Here is a 21,684-nt window from a genome sequence, read left to right as displayed (position 1 = left end):
GACAAAGAATGATATTGTGGCATCATCTTTGGTAAGAATATCTCAAATAAGAGATCAACGCTATTGATGAACAAGTATCCGACAAAGAATTAGTAGTTGTAGCAATGGGTGGTCTACCTGAATCTTGGAACTCTTTTGCAGCGAGCATTAGTGGCAAAGGAAATCTGCCCTCATTTGATAAGCTATGGGGTGCTTGCACTCAAGAAGAATCAAGGCTCCTATTCAGAGGCAAGATTTCAAATCCAAGTAAAGATTCTCAAGCTTTTACAACCCACTCAAAGAATAGCAAAGGTAGAAGAAATTTTGGAAGATTTCAAAGAAATACAAGTAGAAGACCAAATTCAAGACCTACTCCAAGACCTGCTCCAAGAAGGGGACTTGCTCCATAAAGAAGACTCCTCCTCCCTTTCAAGAAAGAAGAGACATGACAAATGTTCAATGTTTCTGTTGCCAAGCATATGGTCACTATCAAAATAGGTGTCATCAAAGAATGATCCTCAAAGGGATGATGATCAAAAAATGAAAGGGAAGCAACGTGCCTCTGCAATTGACCTTAATGAATCCTCACATAAGTGGAGGCTAGAAAGAGATATTTTGGTGATGTATATTCATTTTATTTTGGTTTTACAAGTTCCATTACAGGTCGTTGATGAAATTTGGTTGGTGGATAGTGGTGCATCTAGACACATGACTAGAAGTCGTGAGAATCTCTCTGAATTGTTTGAAAAGAAGATAGCTCAAAGGGTTCTGCTTGGAGACAATGACAAGAACGAAGTCAAAGGCATTGGTTCATCGTCCTTCGAATTGGAATTAGGAGGTAATCTTTGTATTAACAATATTCTATATGTTCCTACTTTGAAGAAGAATTTGTTGTCCATTTCATCTCTTGAAGGCAAAGGATATAGAATTGCATTCGTTGGTGGACAAGTTCTAGTATGGAAGAAAGATTCCTCCTTTGAGTCTACCAAAGTCATTGGTGTATGAATTGGAGGCTTATATTGTCTACTTGGTCACTCTATCCAAACCTTGATACACAACACATCTGATATTTGTGAACTATGGCATTGAAGGTATGCTCATGTTCATTATAAAGCTTTTTCTAGAATGAAGGATTTTGTTAAAGGTGTACCTAAAATGAAGATTGAACATGATGGAGTTTGCAAAGGATGTGCTCTTGGGAAAAATGTTAAAGGATGATGTGCTATTAGTGATACTAGGTTGAAATGAACCTTGGATCTTGTGCATTCTGATCTTTTAGGGCCTATATCTGAGAACTCCTTGGTTGGTCATTTGTACTATGTTATTTCATTGATGATTATTCTCATAAAACATGGATTTATTTCTTGAAATCCAAGGATGAAGTATTTGAAAAGTTTCAGGAATTCAAGGCACAGGTTGAAAATGCTATAAGAAGAAGGATCAAGACTTTAAGGTCTGATAATGGAGGAGAGTATGTATCCAAGGAGCTGATTGCTTTCTGTAGGGATGTTGGAATTAAGAGGGAGTTGATAGTTCCCTACTATCCTCAACAAAATGGAATTGCCAAAATGAAAAACATAACTATTATGGAAGCTGCCAAAGCCATGCTTCATGATCAAGAGTTGTTGATGTTTCCCTGGGGAGAAGCTTCAAAGAAAGTTGTTTATGCTCAAAATGTTAGAAAATCAGAAAGGCAAAAATATTTCCTTCTCTAGATAATTACTTGTGATATATTTGAATTCTTGTTAGCTTATTTTATGTCTTCTTCTATCTTCTTATCATCAAGCAACTATCAAAACCAATTGCATGAACATCAAAACAACAAGTAACATAATATGTAGGCTCTCAGCTCAGGAAAAACCCCTCTTCTAGGGGAAAGCCCAAAAATTCCCTTCTCTTCCTTTAGAACCAAATCAAATGAGACAACCAAGACCTTTTGACCAAGACAAAGACCTCTTCCAATCCATCAAGTTAGCCTCCCAAGATAGCCCTTCCAAGATGACAAAGAACAACTTCTAGTCAATAAGAGTCAACCTTCTTCAATATTGCATCAATTCCAGATTTTGGCCTCCTGCATCAAGATTTCAACCTCTACTTCAGACTTGCAATTTCACTCCTTCCTACAACCTTGAGTCTCACATGTGTGCGAGAACAAGAGAGAATAGTAACTCTTTTAGCTTATAAAATATTTCTTCCTTCGCTTTTGTTTCTTCTTTCTTTCTAGGCTTCTTCACACCTTTTTTTCCTCCTCTTTCAACTGCAGATCGAAACTTGCTTGAATGGATGATCAAATAAGTCGAATTGCACTTCTTTATATACCCTTTTGGTGTGGTCAAATTCCTTTTATGAGGCCGACTTGAAGGAAGGGCAGGGTGACTTGGTGGAAGAGGCTTACATGACTAAAATACATAAAAAATATATTTCTTTCTTTGACACAAAAAGCCCAAGAAGGGTCTATTACATGATGACAAGGACTATGACTCATGACACAAACCGTAGAACTCAGTGGGTGCTTTGACCTAAAAACAAGATAAAATGAGTCTGAAACCCATGATTATAAATAATTTTATTTTACAATATTTTTTTTCTTTCTTTATACAAATACATAATTACATCATGTCATGAGCTAGACAACAATTATGAAGACCGATACTAGTTACATTTCTTAACACTCCCTCTTAACTATTGAGGTATTCATAATTGTTCAGTCGGTACAAGGTTGACCTTGTTTTGAAATGTTTCAAGAAGAGATACCAATGCTAGGGATACCAAAATTTCCAAGGTATTCTCCCAACAAAGAATAAAGTGTCATCAAGACAACTTGCCACTATAGGTAACATCGGGCTACAACCCTGGTATCAATCCAATTGGATATAGATACCATCTAGGCCTCCATGCCAAGACACCAATCCTCACAGGGATCTAGGTATCATCAAGGTCAAACACTAAAACAGAGCTCCATAAGACCAAGATACCCTCCCACACCGAGATCTAGACATCATCAAGGCCAAACTATAACTAAGATCTCAACACCAACTAGTTCAAGATGTCCTCCTAAGTACCATGATATGGGAAACTTATGGTACTCGTGTCTCCCTCACAACCAAATCAAAGATATCCACCAATCCAAGCATGTTTCTAAATTATACAAACTTCTCAGGGAGAGATCAACACATCAACTACTTGTTCATCTATCTAAACATATTGTAGCCTCACGACCCCAATCACTTCCAATAAATTCTTATTATCAATATGCTAGCACAATCTCTAGTGCCCTCAATCATTATGATGTTGCTTAGTTCATCATAATAACCAAACAAATATTGACGGAAGTTTCCTACTCCAACTTCTTCAGCAGCACCAAACTCGGCTTCATCACTTTCTTATTCACAATACATTAATATCAACCACCAGCAGTGCCTTAGCTATTCTCCGATCTCATTCTTCCTTCATGGTCTTCACTCTATGTATGGTTGTTAGTCCTAGCCCATCATGTCCTCCTCCTCAGCTATGGAGGATATACACTTTCCTTCATCCAACTCCATCTCTTTGGGAGATAAGTCCATCATCAACAACTTTATTCTTCCATCTACACAGACCCTTTTCTTTTGCATCATCATGTCATCGGAGAATTTAAACCTTCAGAAACATCATTCTTTATCTTCTCATGGAAACAAAAAAAACATCAATGTAAATTTCAATGTCATTAGGGTTTTCACAGCTCTCACTTTCCATCATGCGCATCAAAGTCATCATAAAGTCATCACCAAGTAGTCTTACATATTTACAACCTATTAAAAAAACTGTGTACTTGCAAATCTCTTCAACAAGTACAACTAGGCACAAATATTTGTTTACAAGAGCATGAAGATTAACTTACCACAAGGAGAGCATCTAGGGTTAAGTTAAACTTTAGATATTCAAAATCTAAACCTATTTAGCAATTAGCTAGGGTTAGACTTCCATGCGCTAGACTCTTACAACAACCTTTGCTAGGGTTTTATCACAAACCTTAGATATCATCATCAAAACCTTAGATATTCAACAACTAAAGAATGTTAGGGTTTCACTCATAAATGAACCATCTACACGTAGGGTTTCATTTTAATGCCCTAGGATGAACTTCTACAAAAGTTGTCATAAACCCTAAATATTATCATCAAACCCTAAAATGCTAGGGTTTTACCAAAATGAACAAATAACAAAAGATAGTATGACAAGGGCTGATTTAATCTAGAGATTAATCACCCAAATGATATAAGAATCTTTATGATTCTATAGAAAACCCTAGATATGAGAGAGTTAGCAAATCAAAGAGATCGTACCTTCTTATATGATGGAGACATGATACAAATCTTGTAATCTTAAGCATACCTTGAGTTGATTCTTTCACAAACCTTATAGGGCTTCTTATTAAAGGGATCTTTTTGAAACAAAGTTTTATACAAGTCTCCCTTTGAAAGCTCCCTCTGAATCTAGCGACAATCCTTTCTTTTATTGACATCCCTGTGAAAATTCGTATGCTCTGAAGGAACCCCTACTGCAACAAATCTGTATCTACTTCACCTACTTGATTTTGTTTTTAAAATTACATTCATCAAGTTATTCTTTTGAATATTGAAGCAAATTACTTCTGCAGCCTACACTAATTTGATCTCATGAAACAGAAACCAGAGCAAAGAACAAGATACATAGGACACTTATTTTTGGACACAATAGTCCCTGGAAAAAACCCAATGCAGGGAAACCGCTGTAGTAGTTCTGAGGGTTTAGTATTATGCAGGAGAAATATCTGAATACAACTCTAGGATGCTCATCTAGCAATCCTTTATAGAGAAAATACTGGCGGAAAATCTGAGTGAGTTTTACCTCACTTCACTCGACAGAATTCTGGCTGATCCGACACAAGACTAGCTAACCTCGACTATTTCTGAGTTGGCTCTACGTCAACTCTCCCAGCTGTTCCGGCAGTTCCTGACAATTCTGATAGTTCCCGACAGTTCCGACAGTTCTAGATTCTGTGTGATAGGCAACTTTTCTGCTTCAACTCTCCCAGCGACTGCACTACCTCTGCATCAGCTCCCTCGGTTGTTCTGACAGCTTCGATTGTTCCTGGCAGTTCCGGTAGTTCCGACAGTTTCGATGGTTCTGGATTCTGCGTGACAGACAACTTTTCTATGTCAGCTCTTCCGGCCACTGCACTGCCTCTCTGCAAGCTCTCTCTGCCTCTTTGTTCTGTATTTTTCAGAAAGTCCTTCTCCCAGATTCTCTCTGCCCCTCAGCTGCAAGATCTCCCTAACCGATTTTCCTCCTGAGAACTTCTCACCTCAGAAAATCGATTTCTTCAATCTTGTGTGTGTGTTTTCAAATGAACCCCAAGCCTCCATTTCATACTTTTCCTGTTGAGTCTTTAACAACCGATATTAAGTCTCTAATCAACAGCTAAGATTAAAACATGACTTGATCTTCCTTTTAGATCATTGTCACCCATATTTTGATTAATACCCATTAATATTTTAATTTCCTTAAGTTTAGACTTAGGAACCCCATTAAAAATATTAATTATTTAATCAAATACAATCCGTTTGGAATTTCACCAAACGGTTTCTGGGTACTTTAGAACTCATGTGCCCTAGTCTCTCCACCAATTTTCAAGCCTAGAGCACTTTCGATGCTACCAAAAACTAACAATTCCTACAAAATTTTCTGTCCAAGGAAAACGCAAGAGAAAGGATTATAAACAAGCAAAAAAGAGGCTAGACATATAGAGGAAATCAACAATGAAAAGGAAATAAAGAACATGATACTTATCTTTTGTGAAAAGGTGAAAGCTCCCTCTTGATCTTGCATCATTCTATTCTTGTGAGGGATTCCTTTAACTTATCAAAACAACTCAAGAACTTTCTAACAAAAGCATATTAGATTTATAAACCTTAGGAATCAAATGAAAGATAAATCCTAGAGATAGTTATAAGAGAAATTTTACAAGACCTAAAACAATAACCTATACTATAAGCAAAATATATACAAGGGATAACATCTCTTAAGAATTAATAGAATAAGTCTTTGACTTCAGAGTCCTTAGTTCTGTTCTTCCTTGGTGGAGCTCCATTAGTGGCAACAATGGCTTGATCTCTTTCTCTCTTCTTGTTCTTAGGATTATCGGGGCATTGGATCTTATAATGTCCCATATTGTGACAATGATATCATTCTATTTTAAAAAGGTCAATCTTCCCATGATTTTTCTTTGACCTTTTAAATTTTTTATTTCCTCCTGTCTTCTTGAAATGCGTAGAATAAGCATTTGAGATATTTTCTTCATCTTCTTGCTTACCTCCTATCAAGGAAAGACAAGGTTATTTTTGAGTATAGGTAGACCACATTTCTTCAAAGGAGGGAGAAGTTTTCCAACTACTAATTCCAGTTGCAAAGGCATTCCAAGACTTTGGTAGTGTTAGAAGAGCAATAATCACAAGCTCCTTATCAGGTATTATTTCATCAATTGCTTGTAGTTCATCTCTTATATGGGCAATTCTTACAAAATAAGATGACATTGTATCATCTTTGGTCATTTTGACAGTGCGAAGTTCATTCTTTAGAGTTGACACTTGTCCAATATTCTTCACTGTAAATAACTTGGAGAGACCAAATTAGCAATCACATTTAGCATGATAGTAAAATACAGATAGAACATAAACATAAATCGCAGAAGACAAGCCAAGACAAGAGGACACAAGATGTGGCGCCGGCCAGGGACAAACCCTAATGTGGGGTAACCCTTGATCAATTCTTCTTATGTTCTTCAATAGTTCAACAGAGAAAGAGAGATAGTACATATACATCAGAAGTCAACATTTTGACTTGTCATAATAAGAGCAGAGATCTTCTCTAAGAAGATGACACATGAGGTAGCTGATCTGAACTCATGTGAAGGAAAACTGCTTCAACTGATCCTCCAAGGTGATTCCATCACCATGCTGCACCCATCACGGTGCTGCACCTCATCATCATGTTGCACTCGTCACTGTGTTGCACCCAATCATTGAGTTGCTCTCATCACACTATGTTGCACCCATCATGCTTATGCTACACTTGATCACTATGCCCATCATGTTGTAGCATTCATCATCATACTGTTGCATCCTATTAGCTCCCCCCAATGTTCCACCAAGTCTCTGGGACGGGGAGACGTGGGTGCGGGGAGACGCACAAAGGGGACGTGTGGGAGAACCCTGAAATTTTAGGGAAATTTAGGGGAGACAGGGAAACGTCGAGGTATATATAATATAATTTTTAATTTTATATATTATAAATTTATATATATGTATATAATTTTGAAATTTTCATGTTCATATTCATTGTTCAATAATGCTAATTCATCAAGATTCAATACCATAAGATTCAATAATAAAATTCAATATGAAATTCAAATATTCAAATACAATGTACATTGATCCATATCAATTATCATTCATCAATCATCATTCTATAATTTACATCATTCTATAATTTACATTGAAAACCAAAATAATAACTGAAACTAACATATATTCCAAACAGTTGTTTCTATATGATTAAATCAAAAAGTTATAAATAAATTAACTTCTAATATATCTGACCAACCTCTGCTATTTCGCTTTGGTTTTCACTAAAAGAATGACGATAGATGAACCACATACATGTAATCTTACAATGCTCTTAATTTGTTCACGGTCTAGAGGTTGGAAAACAATATACTCATCAATGCGATTCATGAACTCGGGGCGGAATGTCGTTTGAGCCACTTCCATAACCCTGTTCTTCATTCTCTCATAAAGTTCCTCTTTTGAGCCAGGTTCATCATCAAGCCTACTTAGAATGTACTGAGAACCAATGTTTGAAGTCATAGTAATGACAGTGTTGGTGAAGCTTACAGTTCGACCCTGAGAATCAGTGACCCTTCCGTCATCTAAAATCTGAAGTAGAATATTGAAGGCATCTGTATGTGCCTTCTCAATTTCATCAAACAGAATAACTGCATAAGGCCTTCTACGTATAGACTCAGTCAACTGTCCCCCTTCTTCATAACCCACATACCCTGGTGGTGCTCCAATCAGCCTTGAAACTGCATGCTTCTCCATGTATTCACTCATGTCAATCCTCACTAGAGCTTCATCAGTATTAAATAAATAGGATGCAAGAGCCTTAGCTAATTCTGTTTTGCCAACACCTATTGGGCAACGACTACTAAGTGCTAACAGCAAGCCGTTGCGTGGAGAAGAGTGAGGATGCGTTGAAGCTCTCGTGGGCGCAGTGAGAGCAGATGGAAGAAAAAAAATGCGTTGAGGTAAGAGCATAATGAATGGCGGCAGAATGAAAACTTGAAAAGTGGAGTTAACCCTAACTTGTTCATGTAATTTTTTATTTGTAATTGTTAATTTAGTTTATTTTTATTTTTTATGTTTTTTAATAAATTAATTTTCATTTACTTTAATTTTTTTTTTTGGTTTATAAAGGGTAATTAGACAAAAATGAAGGGGGGACGCCCAGAAGAACCCCATTTTCAGGGGGACGCCCAGAAGAACCCCATTTTTGGGGGGGACGCCTAGAAGTACCCCTTTAGGGGAGTCGAGTCTCCCACATTGGGGAAACGCACCCCCTTGCGTCTCCCCAAGTCTCCCCAAAAGGGGGACGTGGGGAAACGCACCCCCGAGAGTCTCCCCGTCCCGGGTGCGTGGGGTGCGAGGGGTGCGTGCACCCCACCCTGGGGGACGCGTCCCCGTGGAACACTGGCTCCCCCTATGCTATACGCTTCATGTTCTCAATGCATACCGCAGTACATCATCATCATGTTGTTGCCATTTACACTATGTTGTACCCAACATACTTGTGCTATATTCAACATGCTACATCTATCATTATTGTCCATCTATTGACAGCTCCTTTGTTAATTTTAGGTATGTTCTATGCTTAGAGCAATTTATTTCAATTTTCACAATTAGCTCAATATCTTTTCCAGATTAGCAATCACGTCAGCATTAAAGTAAACTGCAGATAGAACATAAACATAAATCGTAGAAGACAAGCGAAGACAAGAGGACACAAGATGTGGTGCTAGCCAAGGACAAACCCCAATGTGGGGAAACCCTTGATCAATTCTTTTTATATGTTCTTCAATAGTTTAGCAGAGAAAGAGAGCGAGATAGTACATTTACAACCGAAGTCAACACTTAGACTTTCTAGATAAGAGAATAGATCATCTCTACATGAGATCAATTGAAGACATGTTGCTTCCACTGATTCCCCAAGGTGACTCATTCACCTATCATTGCACTGCATCTTGTCATCATGCTACACCTCACCGTGCTGCACCATGCTACACCCATCATCACATTGCTAGACCTCATGACCATGTTGTACACATCATCACATTGCTGGACCTCATGACCATGTTGTACACATTATACTGCTGCACCTTATGCTGCCACTGTTGTCCCATGTACCATATTACTGTCCCATTGTTAGTGACATTTCCATTCCATGTTTGCCATATTGTTGTCCCATTTGCTTGCTCCATCAAGCTCCATTGTTGTCCCAAGTACCATTGCTACACTTTGCTTCACCATGTCCTAGCTGTCCCATTTAGACATGTTGTACCTTGTCGCGTACTAGCTGCCCCATCTAGACATGTTGTACCTTGTTGCTCCATGTACTAGTTGTCCCATCTAAATATGTTGTACCTTGCTGCTCCATGTACTAGCTGTCCCATCTAGACATGTTGTACCTTGTTGCTCCATGCACTAGTTGTCCCATCTAGACATGTTGTACTTGCTGCACTGTTTCATGTACTTGTTGTCCATGTATTGCATCATGTACAATTATACTGTTGTCCCACTGTAACACCTATAGCACACAGATTTCCATGTTGTCACCCACAGCACACATAGATTTCCATGCTATCATGTACAGCACACATAGGGTCCTTACGTGGCTAGGTCTCCTTTTCTAGCCGTGTATAGGTCTTCTCAATTGCTGTGAATCTAGCTTCTCTTTACTGCGAACTTAGGCCTCCTCTAATTGTGGATTTAGGCCTCCATCAATTGCGGATTTAGGCCTTCTTTAACTGCGGCTAGACCTCTACCTTAATTGCTGCTAGATCTCTCCTCCATCTGCGGTTGAGTCTCCTTTCCACCTGCAGCTAGGGCTTTTATCATGACTGCGGCTAGGGCTAGTTTGTGGCTCCATTGGATCTGCGGCTAGGGCTAGGTCTCTTCTTTAGGACAACAGCTTAAGTCTCTTCTAGACCCAGTGTTGAGGGTAGTTTAGAACTTCTCCTTGTTGCGCTATAGTAGTCTCTTCCATGACTGCGTTAAGGCTAATTAGGGCTTCTTCATTAGGGTAGCGTAGAGCCTAGGGCACTCCCTCTAGATAACGGAGAACTTTTCTCCATTAGGGCAGCGTTATCCCTTAGGATCTCTCTCCTCCTACTAAAACCCAAAGACAAGTAGAGAGGAAGAGATCCCAAGTGAGTGTGCCCAAATGACTTTCAAGGCACCTTTATTTATACTAAAACGTTGAGCACATGTGGGGTTTATTTGGTTGTTGGCCGAGCTTGACAAATTGTCCCATAACACAAATAAATTCATATCTCCATGAATGCTTATCGGAATTGGATGATCTTTAGATCAATCCTACACCTCTCGATGAGAGGGATCCAAGAAAAATATTAGCTGCCATTAATAAGATGACCCACATGGAGTTTGGCCCTAGTTGCCAATTTTAACACTCCCTCTCAACTAGGGAGAACTCCATTAGCTGATCCATATGTCCGACTGTATTATCTCTGCCATCAGTGCCCTGCACTGCTCTACTGAACCATGAAGAAGAAGAATTGATCGAGAATGTCTCATACCATTCTCTACTGACCCGAAGTCAATTTTATTGATCCCAGATCAATATCACAAGAGAGTGTCTCAAACCACTCATACTGATCCCAGATCAATGGAGGTCATCCTAGCATAGGGAGTACGGTAGATACAACGATGTGTCCATCGATAGTACTACTATGGTCCCTAACCCCATTTCTTTTCTCATTGATCAGATGAGAGGTACTTCCCATGAGTCCCAGATTGCATGGGTAGGATGCCTCAACAGGAGAACTAAGCATCCTGTCGTAAGTCGCCTCGAGGTATCACAAGGGAAGGTTGAGCCATTCACCCTGTACACAGCGCATCATTAGGGGAGGGTGAGTCACCTTATGGTCGTGTGTTGCTCCAGTAAGTACCCCAAGCCCCCTCCAGAGCTTCTAGACCTCAATGCATGTAATTTGCAGTACCCTTATAAGAAGGTCTCTCAACGACTCCAAGTCGTTCGGGAAAGTCACAGATTTGACCTTTCCCCGGGGCTTAGACAAAATCTCTGCGACCTATACATTAGTCTCGATGCGATGGAGCCTCCTCGCTCATCGACTTACCATGTCCCTGATAAGGTAGTATTTGATGTCTATTTGCTGGAGCAATCATAGAATACGGGATTCCTCAACAATCGAATCCCTCCCTGGTTGACATAGAGGATCACGGTGGTATCCATCATGTGTACAAACAACTCACTCGAGAGCTTCCACAACTAGGCAGCTTCACACGAGATCATACTCGTAGCTATGTATTCGGTCTCAGCGGTGCTTATAGCAACTGACTTCTGCTTCCTGCTCATCCTGGATATCGAAACAAAACCCAAAGAGAACGAGCACTCAGAAGTACTCTTGCGATCCACCATACTGTCTGCCCAGTCAGCATTCAAATAATCACGCAGCTTCACATTTCTGGCAATGTATCTCAATCCATGAGAGATTGTGCCCTGAAGATTTCTCAGAAGATCATTGGCACTAGTTTAGTGAGGCTCAACCATATATGAGCTCATCATGCTAACTGCAAAACATATGTCCGGATGGAAGTTCACCAAGAACAACAATGTGAATGAGTTTATGAAACTCAGAGGCATTTCTCAAATCAGGTCTGACATCACTACCATATAACTTCTGAAAGTTAAGATCCTTGAGGTAGTCATGGGCTTGCAGTTTATCATTCCACATTCGGAATCCAACTCCCTCTTACTTCTAAGAGGGTTTGCACCTGTCAGAAATAGGTCGTCCTCATAAGGTGCCGGTATGAGAGGTCTATCATCCACAACCTTCAAGAAGTGGTTTGGATCAGTTTCACTCCTAGTGAATCTCAGCTTTATCTTACAGCTATCAAACCTCTCATACTATGCCTGGGGTGTTTTGCTTCAAACCGTAGAGGGCTTTCTTCCCAAATTTCAGTTTTGCATTATTTGCCCAAGTACATGAAATCTTCACATCCTTCCCACCTTCACATAGTAGTTGCAGTTATTACTATATAGAGGTATTATGCTTTGTTTATTTTTTATTATTTTTGGTCCCATTTGGTGAATGTTTGCACTGATCGGTGCCTAGGAATCAGGATATGCTGTTTCACTCATTTCCACATCTGATAACATGAACTGAGAAAGTAGGGCTTTGCAATAAAACACGTTGCCAACAATTATGCCAAATGTCTCACTTGTTTGTTATTTGGTGTCATATCTCATTGTCCTTTTTGGTTCTTTTCTTTTAACTTTTAATTTTGTGTTTACTGTGCAATATTGTGATTGTAATGGTAAGATGGAGAGGTCATCTTGAGAGAGAGAGAGTTGTCGAAGTTGGACCCTAGACTCTAGAGTATGTTAAACATGTATACTGTAGAATCTTATGTTTTGCATGATTGAAATATCAATCAGTTACTCTACTTTTGTGTTCTTCCATGTCATCCAGTGAATGGCTTGTGTTTATCATTATCATCAAATTTCTCTAGTCAAAGAGTACGCTAGACATGTATACTGTTGCATGTATACATTGAGCTTTTGTATCACTTTTTTATATCTTATGTAAGAAAATACTTTCAAAGGCCTAAATGGTGAAACCTCTTAAATATTACAGACAAACATTTAGGACCTCAATGACACATGAGCTATATAGTATATACAATTATTTCTCATGTATTGATATGAGTAGATTTCTTTGAACTCTTTGAAGTAGAAAGAAAACATTTTTCTTTTTCCAATATTATGGAATACTTTAATTTGTACTTTTTTAATGTGTTGTTTTGACTTGGTTTTTTTTTCAGTTAGAAATATCTTTATATTGCATACTGTTCAGACAACAAGGCTCAAAGCCATTACAAAAAGTACTCATTATGAGCTCTACTGCTCAGACAACAAAGCTCGAAACCATTACTAGAAATACTTATTATGACCTCAACATATCACATGCAGGAATTGAACCCAGGTGGGGAGGATAATGACATTTCTCCCAACCACCTGAACTAAACAGAATTGACACTTGTTTTGACTAGATTATTTGCATATTCAGATATCATCAAATGCTATCAAAGAATGTAATTTTTAATCGATTTCAATCTATAGGGAGGCCCTTTAATAAAGTTCTACAATGGAAGATAGTTTTTATTTTTCTGCACTGACGGATATTATTGTGATACACTTGTCCTAGCCGCCTTGTTGTACATCTCGAGATGGCACCTGTGGTATAAGTGAGACTTGCCAGGACTGCACAACGGTAAGTGAATACAATTACATCTCTGCATCTGTATGATTGGCAATAAATAGATTAATGCTTAGTCCATATGATAAACAAAAGAAATAGACACACGTATACGTGGAAGGTGTTTTAGATAGTGATGATTTCTCTTATTTTGATTAAGTTTAGAAAATTTTATTAAGGTGCACAAGTGACCAAAATAGGTCATTGGGACTATATAGTAACTTAGTAAGTGCAAATTGCAATAGTAATGTGGGAGGGCAAAGGAAACTCCTAAGTGCCAAAAGTGAAGTGAAAAAAAATGAAAATAACAGTGAGTAAACTAAGAAGGTAAACCCTAACAAAAAGTAAAACACTACTCTACACTAGAAATGAAGTCGGCCTTATATTTGAATATTAGAACTGTAGCCTTTTACTTATATGCTGTGATTGTTATTGTGACAGTGCTTCTTACATTCAGATCTCATTGGAAGCCGCCCATCTACAGTACAATTCAGAGATAAACTTCCATGGTTTCTGTCTGCATTTCCATCTGCAGATTGTGCAAAGGGGGGTCATGGTGCTTATACCAACAGTGTTGATCTCAAAGGTACACTCTCTTACCATATATTCCAAATTTTGAATTGGGATTTTATTATAACAATATATTTGTGCAATAAATTTTATTATCAGTCTAGCATCCATATGATTTTCGTTAATGCCCTTATTGTGGTAGGATATGAGAATGGAGTAATTCAAGCATCAGAATTCCGTACATATCACACGCCCTTAAACAAACAGGTTTGATCTTCTTTATTACCCATCTGGTGGCATACACCTTATGTTCAAGTAAATCTCAAAATGATTACCAGACTACCATTATGATGGACTCTGTGTTCATGGTTGAACTTTTGAATCCTTTGAATAAGTCACTTGTCTAATTTTATTAAGGGACAAAATCATATCTCCTTCTGAGAATTTGTACTCTATTTGCATATGTACTTTGGGTCTATAGTTTGAATTTTACCACTATGGTTTTACACACTTATGTTATGTTTACATTGTTTACTTTGTTCATATTTTTTTAGCATCTTACTGCTTAGCTACATTTTCAGTCCCCAGAGGTCCTTTTCTCCCCTAATTCTTTTATATTCTCCTGGTTGTAATGTTGAGTCTCAGTCTGATTGCTGTCCTGTATATTTGCTAGAGAGATTTTGTAAATGCAATGAAGGCTGCAAGGGAGTTTGCTGCAAGAGTTTCAGATTCTTTAAAGGTAATGTAACAACATTTTGAAAACATGCATGTCGCCTAGCTTTTTAATATCTTTGTCATTTCTGTTGTCTTGAGATCTTTACGTTATTTCACACTCTGCCATAGAAACTGGAGAAAGGGATGCTTATTTATTAATTAGCCTCTTGAACTAACAGCCCTTAAATGTGTTTTATCTTCAACCTCTTTATCTGACCTCAAGGCTGATTGTCTCAATTGACTATGTTCTCTGAATTATGCTGTAATCTTGCCGATATATTTACAATAGTCTTTATTTCTAATTCCAGAGGGCTCCTTTAGCTCTATGATTCTGGATTCTTAATAGTTTCACTTTGGAAACTGAACTTGTTCCATGGATGAGTCAATCCTTTCATAATGTAAAATGGGTAGCATTACTCTTGTTCCCAGCGTATTTCCACCTCCTGAAATGCAGCATGTGTAGATATCACATTATTTCAGTACTACAATTTGATTTTCGTGTATTGTTATTACAACTCTAGAAGCTCTGCTGTAATCAATTTATCATGCACAGTGAGTACTGCATTGTGGCGAATCTGCAAGCTAGCCTATGTAAATGTCAAGATATTGCTTTAAGAGGAAATAAATGCCCAGAAGTAAAACATTGGGATAAAAGTAAGTAGATCCGACTATTTTTTAAATCATGGCAGCTTAAGCTTAATTGAAAAGCCATGGATACATGTTCTGGTAGAGTGATGCAAATCAGTTCTTACGTGTACTGGCTCAAGTTATTGATTACAATTTACGTGAAGTGGTGATAGAGAGGTTCAGATTTTTGAGAAATTTGGAAATATTAAATGGCAAGGCTCTAGAACTCGTACATTTTTTAAGTATTACACAGTAACAGAGGGAAAATATGATAACCTAGAGAACTGGGGTAAGGTAATATTATTTGTTACCCACCACCAGTGACTGACCCCATAGGAGAATTTTTCCCCTAGATTTGTCTTCACCCGGCAGCTAGCAGACCCTGACAGCCACCAGTGTAGCCGATATATTGTGCCAGTTGATCTCCACTCCCCAAGCCAATCACATGTCCCCTTGCCCATTTATCAACATTGTATGTTTGAAGGTGGGCCATCCAATCTTAAATGTATGTTTTTCATTGGGCAATTGGGTGCTTGTGCTTGTTTTTCCTTGGGCACATTGGGTATGGATTATTGGGTGACATGGAAGGAGGAAGGGTTTTGACTGTAGTCTTGTTCCCTCACCTTAAATGGGGGGTTAATCCTCAACGCTAGTCCCATGGGGTCTCCCCTATTGGCTTATAGCTTCAAGATAGGCACTACTTGGGAAACCCCGATTTTGGTAATGCAGTCCCACTTTCCCATTTCATATTTTTCACTCCCCTCCACACATTACATGCCTGGGTCTAGATGATCACTGAGTCCACAAGGCTCTAGTACTCCCCCTCCCCTTCTACACATGTCTAGGTCGAGCCTGGAATGTAACCCCAAAGGTTGATGCAACTAAGAAAAAATATAAAAGCATATCATGGCTAGATACAAAACAAAATAATATCACAAAATGCACAAGATGGTCGGGACATTACATTAGCACGTGGGCAAAGGGCAAACATGAGCTCTACCCCTTCATTATGGACATCATCCTGGTTCCTAGGTCCCACGCCCCCCTTGAGTGCCCTTCGCATCATTAAGGATCCCATGCATGTCCTAACACTTGGTGGGCAATGAATTGCCCCACCTTAAGGGGGTAATCACTGTGTTGATTTTGGGTAGCATCAGATGTGCTCTAACTCCGAAATTTTGTGGAGGGGCTAGAATACATGAGATCTCCAGAACCCAGAAATCATTTGGAGAAATTCCACCCCGGATGAGGATTTATTAAAATAATTAATATTTTTAATGGGTTCCTAAGTCTAAACTTAAGAAAATAAAAATATGAATGGGTATTAATAAGAATATGGGGGAGAAACATCTAAGTGACGAGGATCAAGTCTGTTTTAATCTTAGCTGTTGATTACGGACTTAATCTCAGCCGTTGATTCATCAACAGAAAAAGTATAAGAGGAGGCTTGAGGGTCAGATGGAGAGACAACTGAGAGATCAGTCAGTTCGATTTTCCTGGGGCGAGGTTTGTTGAGAAAATCAAACAAGTGATCTGTTGCAGTGAGGGGCAGTTCAGCAGAGAGACTTCAGTCCAAGGCCGAGAATACGTAGTAGAGAGGTAGAGAAGCACTAGGAGAGCTCTGACGCAGTGACACAGAGGGAGAGCTCTGACATAGTGACACAATGTCACAATGACGCACTGAGCGGCTCCTAGAGGAGGTGACGTAGTTCTAGCACAGAGATTGGAGCAGCCATCGCTGCTCAACGTTGGGAACAATGCAGTCCCTATGGGGTTTGTTTATCCAGGTGCTGGCCAGGTTTATTCTCTGTTGGGTGAGCCAAATTTGGCACCCTAGTTGTATTCAGAAATCTGCTTATTAATACAAACCCTTTATATGCTACACCGGTTTTCCTGCATTGGGTTTTCCTGGGGACGATTGTCCAAAAATAACGGTGTCCCTTGTGTATTTGTCTCGTTCTATTTTCAGTTCATGATCTGTATGTATGTGTAGTCTGCAGTAGTGTTTTCATCGCCATTTAAATAATTAAACAACTTGTTGAATGTAAAAACAAGTAGGAGATGGTAAACCAGTGATTGCAGTAAGAGTTCTGATGTGTAGATTCAGAAATTTTCACATGGTATCAGAGCCATTTTGGAGGCCTTTTGCAGCAGATTTTACAGGTGGGTAGAATCACGCAATAGTTGAGCTATTGAGGGGAAATAGGGCCGAATTTCCGAAGTCAAGCATAGGCCAAATCCTTCGTGGGTTATTCTGGGTATTTGGTGGAGAGGCTGAGATTAATTTCCCAGAATTTTCTGAGCACCAGAGAGGGCCCTAGCAGCAGATCCATTCAGCTAGCAACATATTTCTGGGCATCTTCAGTGCAAAGCTTGAGCAACATAGCAACAGATCAGAGGAGGGTGTCTTATTTGTCATTTGGGGCTTTGCTAGCTTGCCTTGAGCAAGCCCAGGTGCATTCCTTCTAGCACCTTATTGTACACCCATATTTATTAATAAAAAGAGCTCAACATCGCAGTTTTGGTGCAATTTTATGGTCTGATTATTTGTCACTGTTTTATGGTGTTTTGTCTATTTTTCTTTGCATATTTACTGTTCATTTTCCTTCGGGATTTTACATAAGTTAGAACGTCCTGGAAAAGGTTTCTGTGTGTTATTTCCAGTTAAACTTTCTTTGATTTTCTGGGTCTTTATATAAATATATAAGTTAATTTGATATTTTTATCTGAGAGAAATATTTATTAACCTTTAAAATGGAATTCTGTACTATCATGTGACATTACATGCACAATATGTGAAATGTGCTTCACAAAGCCCGCACAATTGAGTGGAAATCCTCTGGCTCTTTTTTAAGACAAGTCTAATGGGATTTCAGAGCTTATGTTTGTGTACATGCACACCCATGCATGCATACTAGCACAAACTCTTCCCTATACTGAGCAGAATAAAACTGTATATTTTACAACATTAATCAAGAGTCTATCTGAAACTGATTAGTATAGTTTTCAAAACCAGCCCTCTCAGAACTGGAACTAGTAGAACCATTCAGTTGGACTGGGCGCAGTATTGAACTGGCCTGCAGACCAGACCAGAGGGCCAGTTTGTAGCAGTTACGTACCAAACTGGTATAAACCGGTCTCAACTGGCTGACCAGCAGACTTAAGTTTTTAAGAGATTTCTGAATGAGTTTTCTTGTACCCCCACAGCAGACTTAAGTTTATTTTTTTGATGATGACTATAGGCTTACAGTAACAGTTGTGAAGTTTTCTTAACACCTGGAAATCACAATCCCTTTGAATTATGACCCAAAATTTATAATTTTGATGTTGTTATGTGTTCGAGTGAAAACTGTTGGAAATCCTTAAAAGAATTGGCTTGCATCTACATAATGGCATTCACATCGATACTTACATGTTGGTCTTAGGGCTGTAGATGGGGTTTGGTATCCTTGTTAACGTTGGTATTATAATTTCATAACATAACAATCACTTCTACACTAGAAACTAGAAAGACTAGGAAATTCTACAGTCCCCGTCCCCGTCCCCGAACCCACATTTCCTGGCAACATAGCTAGAAAGACTAGGAAATTCTACAGCCTGCTGTTTGTGGTACATGCACTTGAAAAGTTGTCATTTATTTGTTGAAATCAAGGCATCTTTTAAGGAAATTGACTCACAGCAGTAAGGAAATTTATGACAATTTAGATTTGCATTATTTGTGTATTTTCCTGTCTATATGCTGAAAATTTAGTAGTGGGGGCATACCACATTCACCCCGCCTGGGAAATTTACACCCAATTTGGACACAAAATAACTATTTTCTGAATGCATACAAGTGATCTGAGCTTCCCTGCAGGAGAGCCATAAGGACCTGTAAATGTCTTGCCATATTAAATATTAAATATTTTTTCATTAAAAATGAATTATTTTAGGTACTTTTTTGAAATATGGTTCAATGTGTTTCTTTCAAATTTCAGCTCGAAAGCCAGTTAGATAGCTGACTGGTTCAAGGCCTGGTTGCAGAATCAAGTATGACTGTAATGCTAATATTGTTTTAAATTGTCGTGCAGATTTCAGTCTACCCATACTCAGTCTTCTATATTTTCTTCGAGCAATACTTGGACATTTGGAGGACAACATTGATTAATCTTTCAGTTGCACTTGGTCAGTAATCTTCTATAAACATTTAACATTCTTTCTTTATTTCCTTAATGTAATATTGGTTACTTGTCTCATTTATTTATTAGGACAAGATTTGTTACTGTACCTTTTAGGAACCATATCTATGTGCTATTCTGGTGTTGAGAAATCAATAGGGGCAGCAGTTAGGATGATTTCTCTTTACTTGATAATTGCTTGTGAAATTATGTTGCCTTTTCATTACTTTTATTACGTTCTGTTCATCAAACAATTACCAAAACCATAAACCATGAATATCACAGATAGACAATGGACACAAGATGTAGGCTCCAAGCTAGGGCAAAACCCCTCCTATGGGGAAACCCAGAAAATTCTTCTCTTTTTATAGAATCAGATCAAATGAGAAATTGAAGACCTAAACACCAAAACCAAGACCTCCAACAAGACCCAAGTCCGCCATCCTTCCAAACTTTTCCAACAAGTCAAAGTCAACTCAAGTCAAAACCTTCCAAATCAGCTCCAACTCCAGATTTTCATCGCCCAACAACAAAGTTTTGGACCTGCAGTAGATCTGCAACTTCGGCCCCTGCAGCAGCTGTAGAAACTCGCACGTGTTAGAGAATTAGGGCAGAAAACTTGTCTTTAGAACTTCACTTTCTCTCTCCTTTCTTCCTTAGACCTTCGCTCTTGCTTCTAGGCTCCTTTTCTGGTATTTCTCTCCCTTCTCTGCATAGAAGTCAAATTTGCTTGGCTTGGCTTCAAATGAGGTTGAACTGTCCTCTATTTATACACATCCAGGAGGTCGAATTACCCCTTCCAGGGCCAACTTGATGAGGTAGGGCTGACTTGCTCTTGTGGTTACAAAAATGACATTTATGACTCAAAAAATTTATTTTTCCATTTTCTTCCCAAAGTCCAAATGGGACTTGACTCTAGAACAATAATTTGACTTATGACAAATATTCTTTTTGACTCAATAAACCCTAGAAGCATGAAGAACATGCTTGATGTCAATGACAAATCAATTTGAGCATGAAACCCATGCTTATAAAATAATATTTTTTTTCTTCTTTTGATCTTGACATGAAATATACAATAACATAAGTGCAATAGCAATTATGAACACTGAACCTAGTTATATTTTTTAACACTCCCCTCTTAACTAGGGAGGTATTCATAATTCCACAACAGGTACAAGGGTACTCTCAAACTGAAATATTCTCATAAGAAGTGTTGTATTGATAAGATTTTAACATCATGACCAACATTATCAAATTACAACATGGCAAGGCCATGACTTGACAAACTCTAACACTCCACAAGATTAGAGCACAATGCCGGGAGGCATACATATGGACACCACTATAGCCTCTCAAGGCACATAGCCCATCCGGATGTTCACAAGATTTGTCCTTCCAGGACTATTCTTATATTGGGTTCCCAATCCTCAAAAAATATCGGTCCTCTTCGACCACTCTTATCTTGGATACTTTGTCAAATCCTCAAAGAGTGTCGGTGCACAAGACTACTTCCTATCTTGGTTTCCCAATCCTTGAGTACCAATCCCAGATTCTTATCCAATCCTCAATTATTCCTCTCAGTGCCAGATGCTAGATGTACGACGGTTAGTCCTAGCCTAGTGCATGACTCATGGAGAATACGGTGTCCCATATCACTCCCTCTCAATCAGGGATGTAACTCTCATTCCCTTTGAAATAGGGAGTAGATCCTAGCTCCCTCTCAACTAGGGAGACATCATCGCAATTCTTAGTTAAGTTCAAGCATATGCTTCATTCTTTGTCTCATTCATCAGCTACTTGTTCTTCTGTGGAGATCATAGTAGTAGTTGCAAGGGCTCCTATCTCTCATCATCATATCATACCTAAGCTTCGACCTTCCTAGATGTTTATGGAGCCAAACTCTTTCTCAATCTTCCTTCATGACAGGGTTCCTGCCATCAGTCTTTTACATCACTTTCCCTCAATCATCCTTTATAGTATCTTCATTATCAATAGCGTCTTACCAAACCAATCAATGTAGAGCTAGTCATAGCTCCCTCTATCCATCGAGAAAGTGAATATCATTGAATCCAATATGACCAATAGGCTATCTTGTGACTT

At 38.7% G+C, this 21,684-nt stretch overlaps 1 protein-coding gene across 2 annotated transcripts in view; it reads left to right on the top strand.

The window, feature by feature from the left end:
* The window catches only part of LOC149237701 (uncharacterized), a 492,469-nt gene that overhangs the window by 390,520 nt on the left and 80,265 nt on the right, over positions 1 to 21,684 (top strand). For both annotated transcript variants that reach the window (XM_089372754.1, XM_089372755.1), the window contains exons 28-32: positions 13,523 to 13,588; positions 14,015 to 14,159; positions 14,286 to 14,350; positions 14,757 to 14,822; positions 19,495 to 19,588. In XM_089372754.1, the coding sequence (XP_089228880.1) occupies positions 13,523 to 13,588; positions 14,015 to 14,159; positions 14,286 to 14,350; positions 14,757 to 14,822; positions 19,495 to 19,588 (436 nt within the window). The remainder of the gene's footprint in view (positions 1 to 13,522; positions 13,589 to 14,014; positions 14,160 to 14,285; positions 14,351 to 14,756; positions 14,823 to 19,494; positions 19,589 to 21,684) is intronic.

The sequence above is a fragment of the Pinus tabuliformis genome, chromosome 8 (assembly GCF_031772625.1).
Source record: "Pinus tabuliformis cultivar Carrire ecotype Pingquan chromosome 8, CPIR1, whole genome shotgun sequence".
Classification (NCBI taxonomy): domain Eukaryota; kingdom Viridiplantae; phylum Streptophyta; class Pinopsida; order Pinales; family Pinaceae; genus Pinus; species Pinus tabuliformis.
This window is presented reverse-complemented; position numbering and strand designations above follow the sequence as displayed.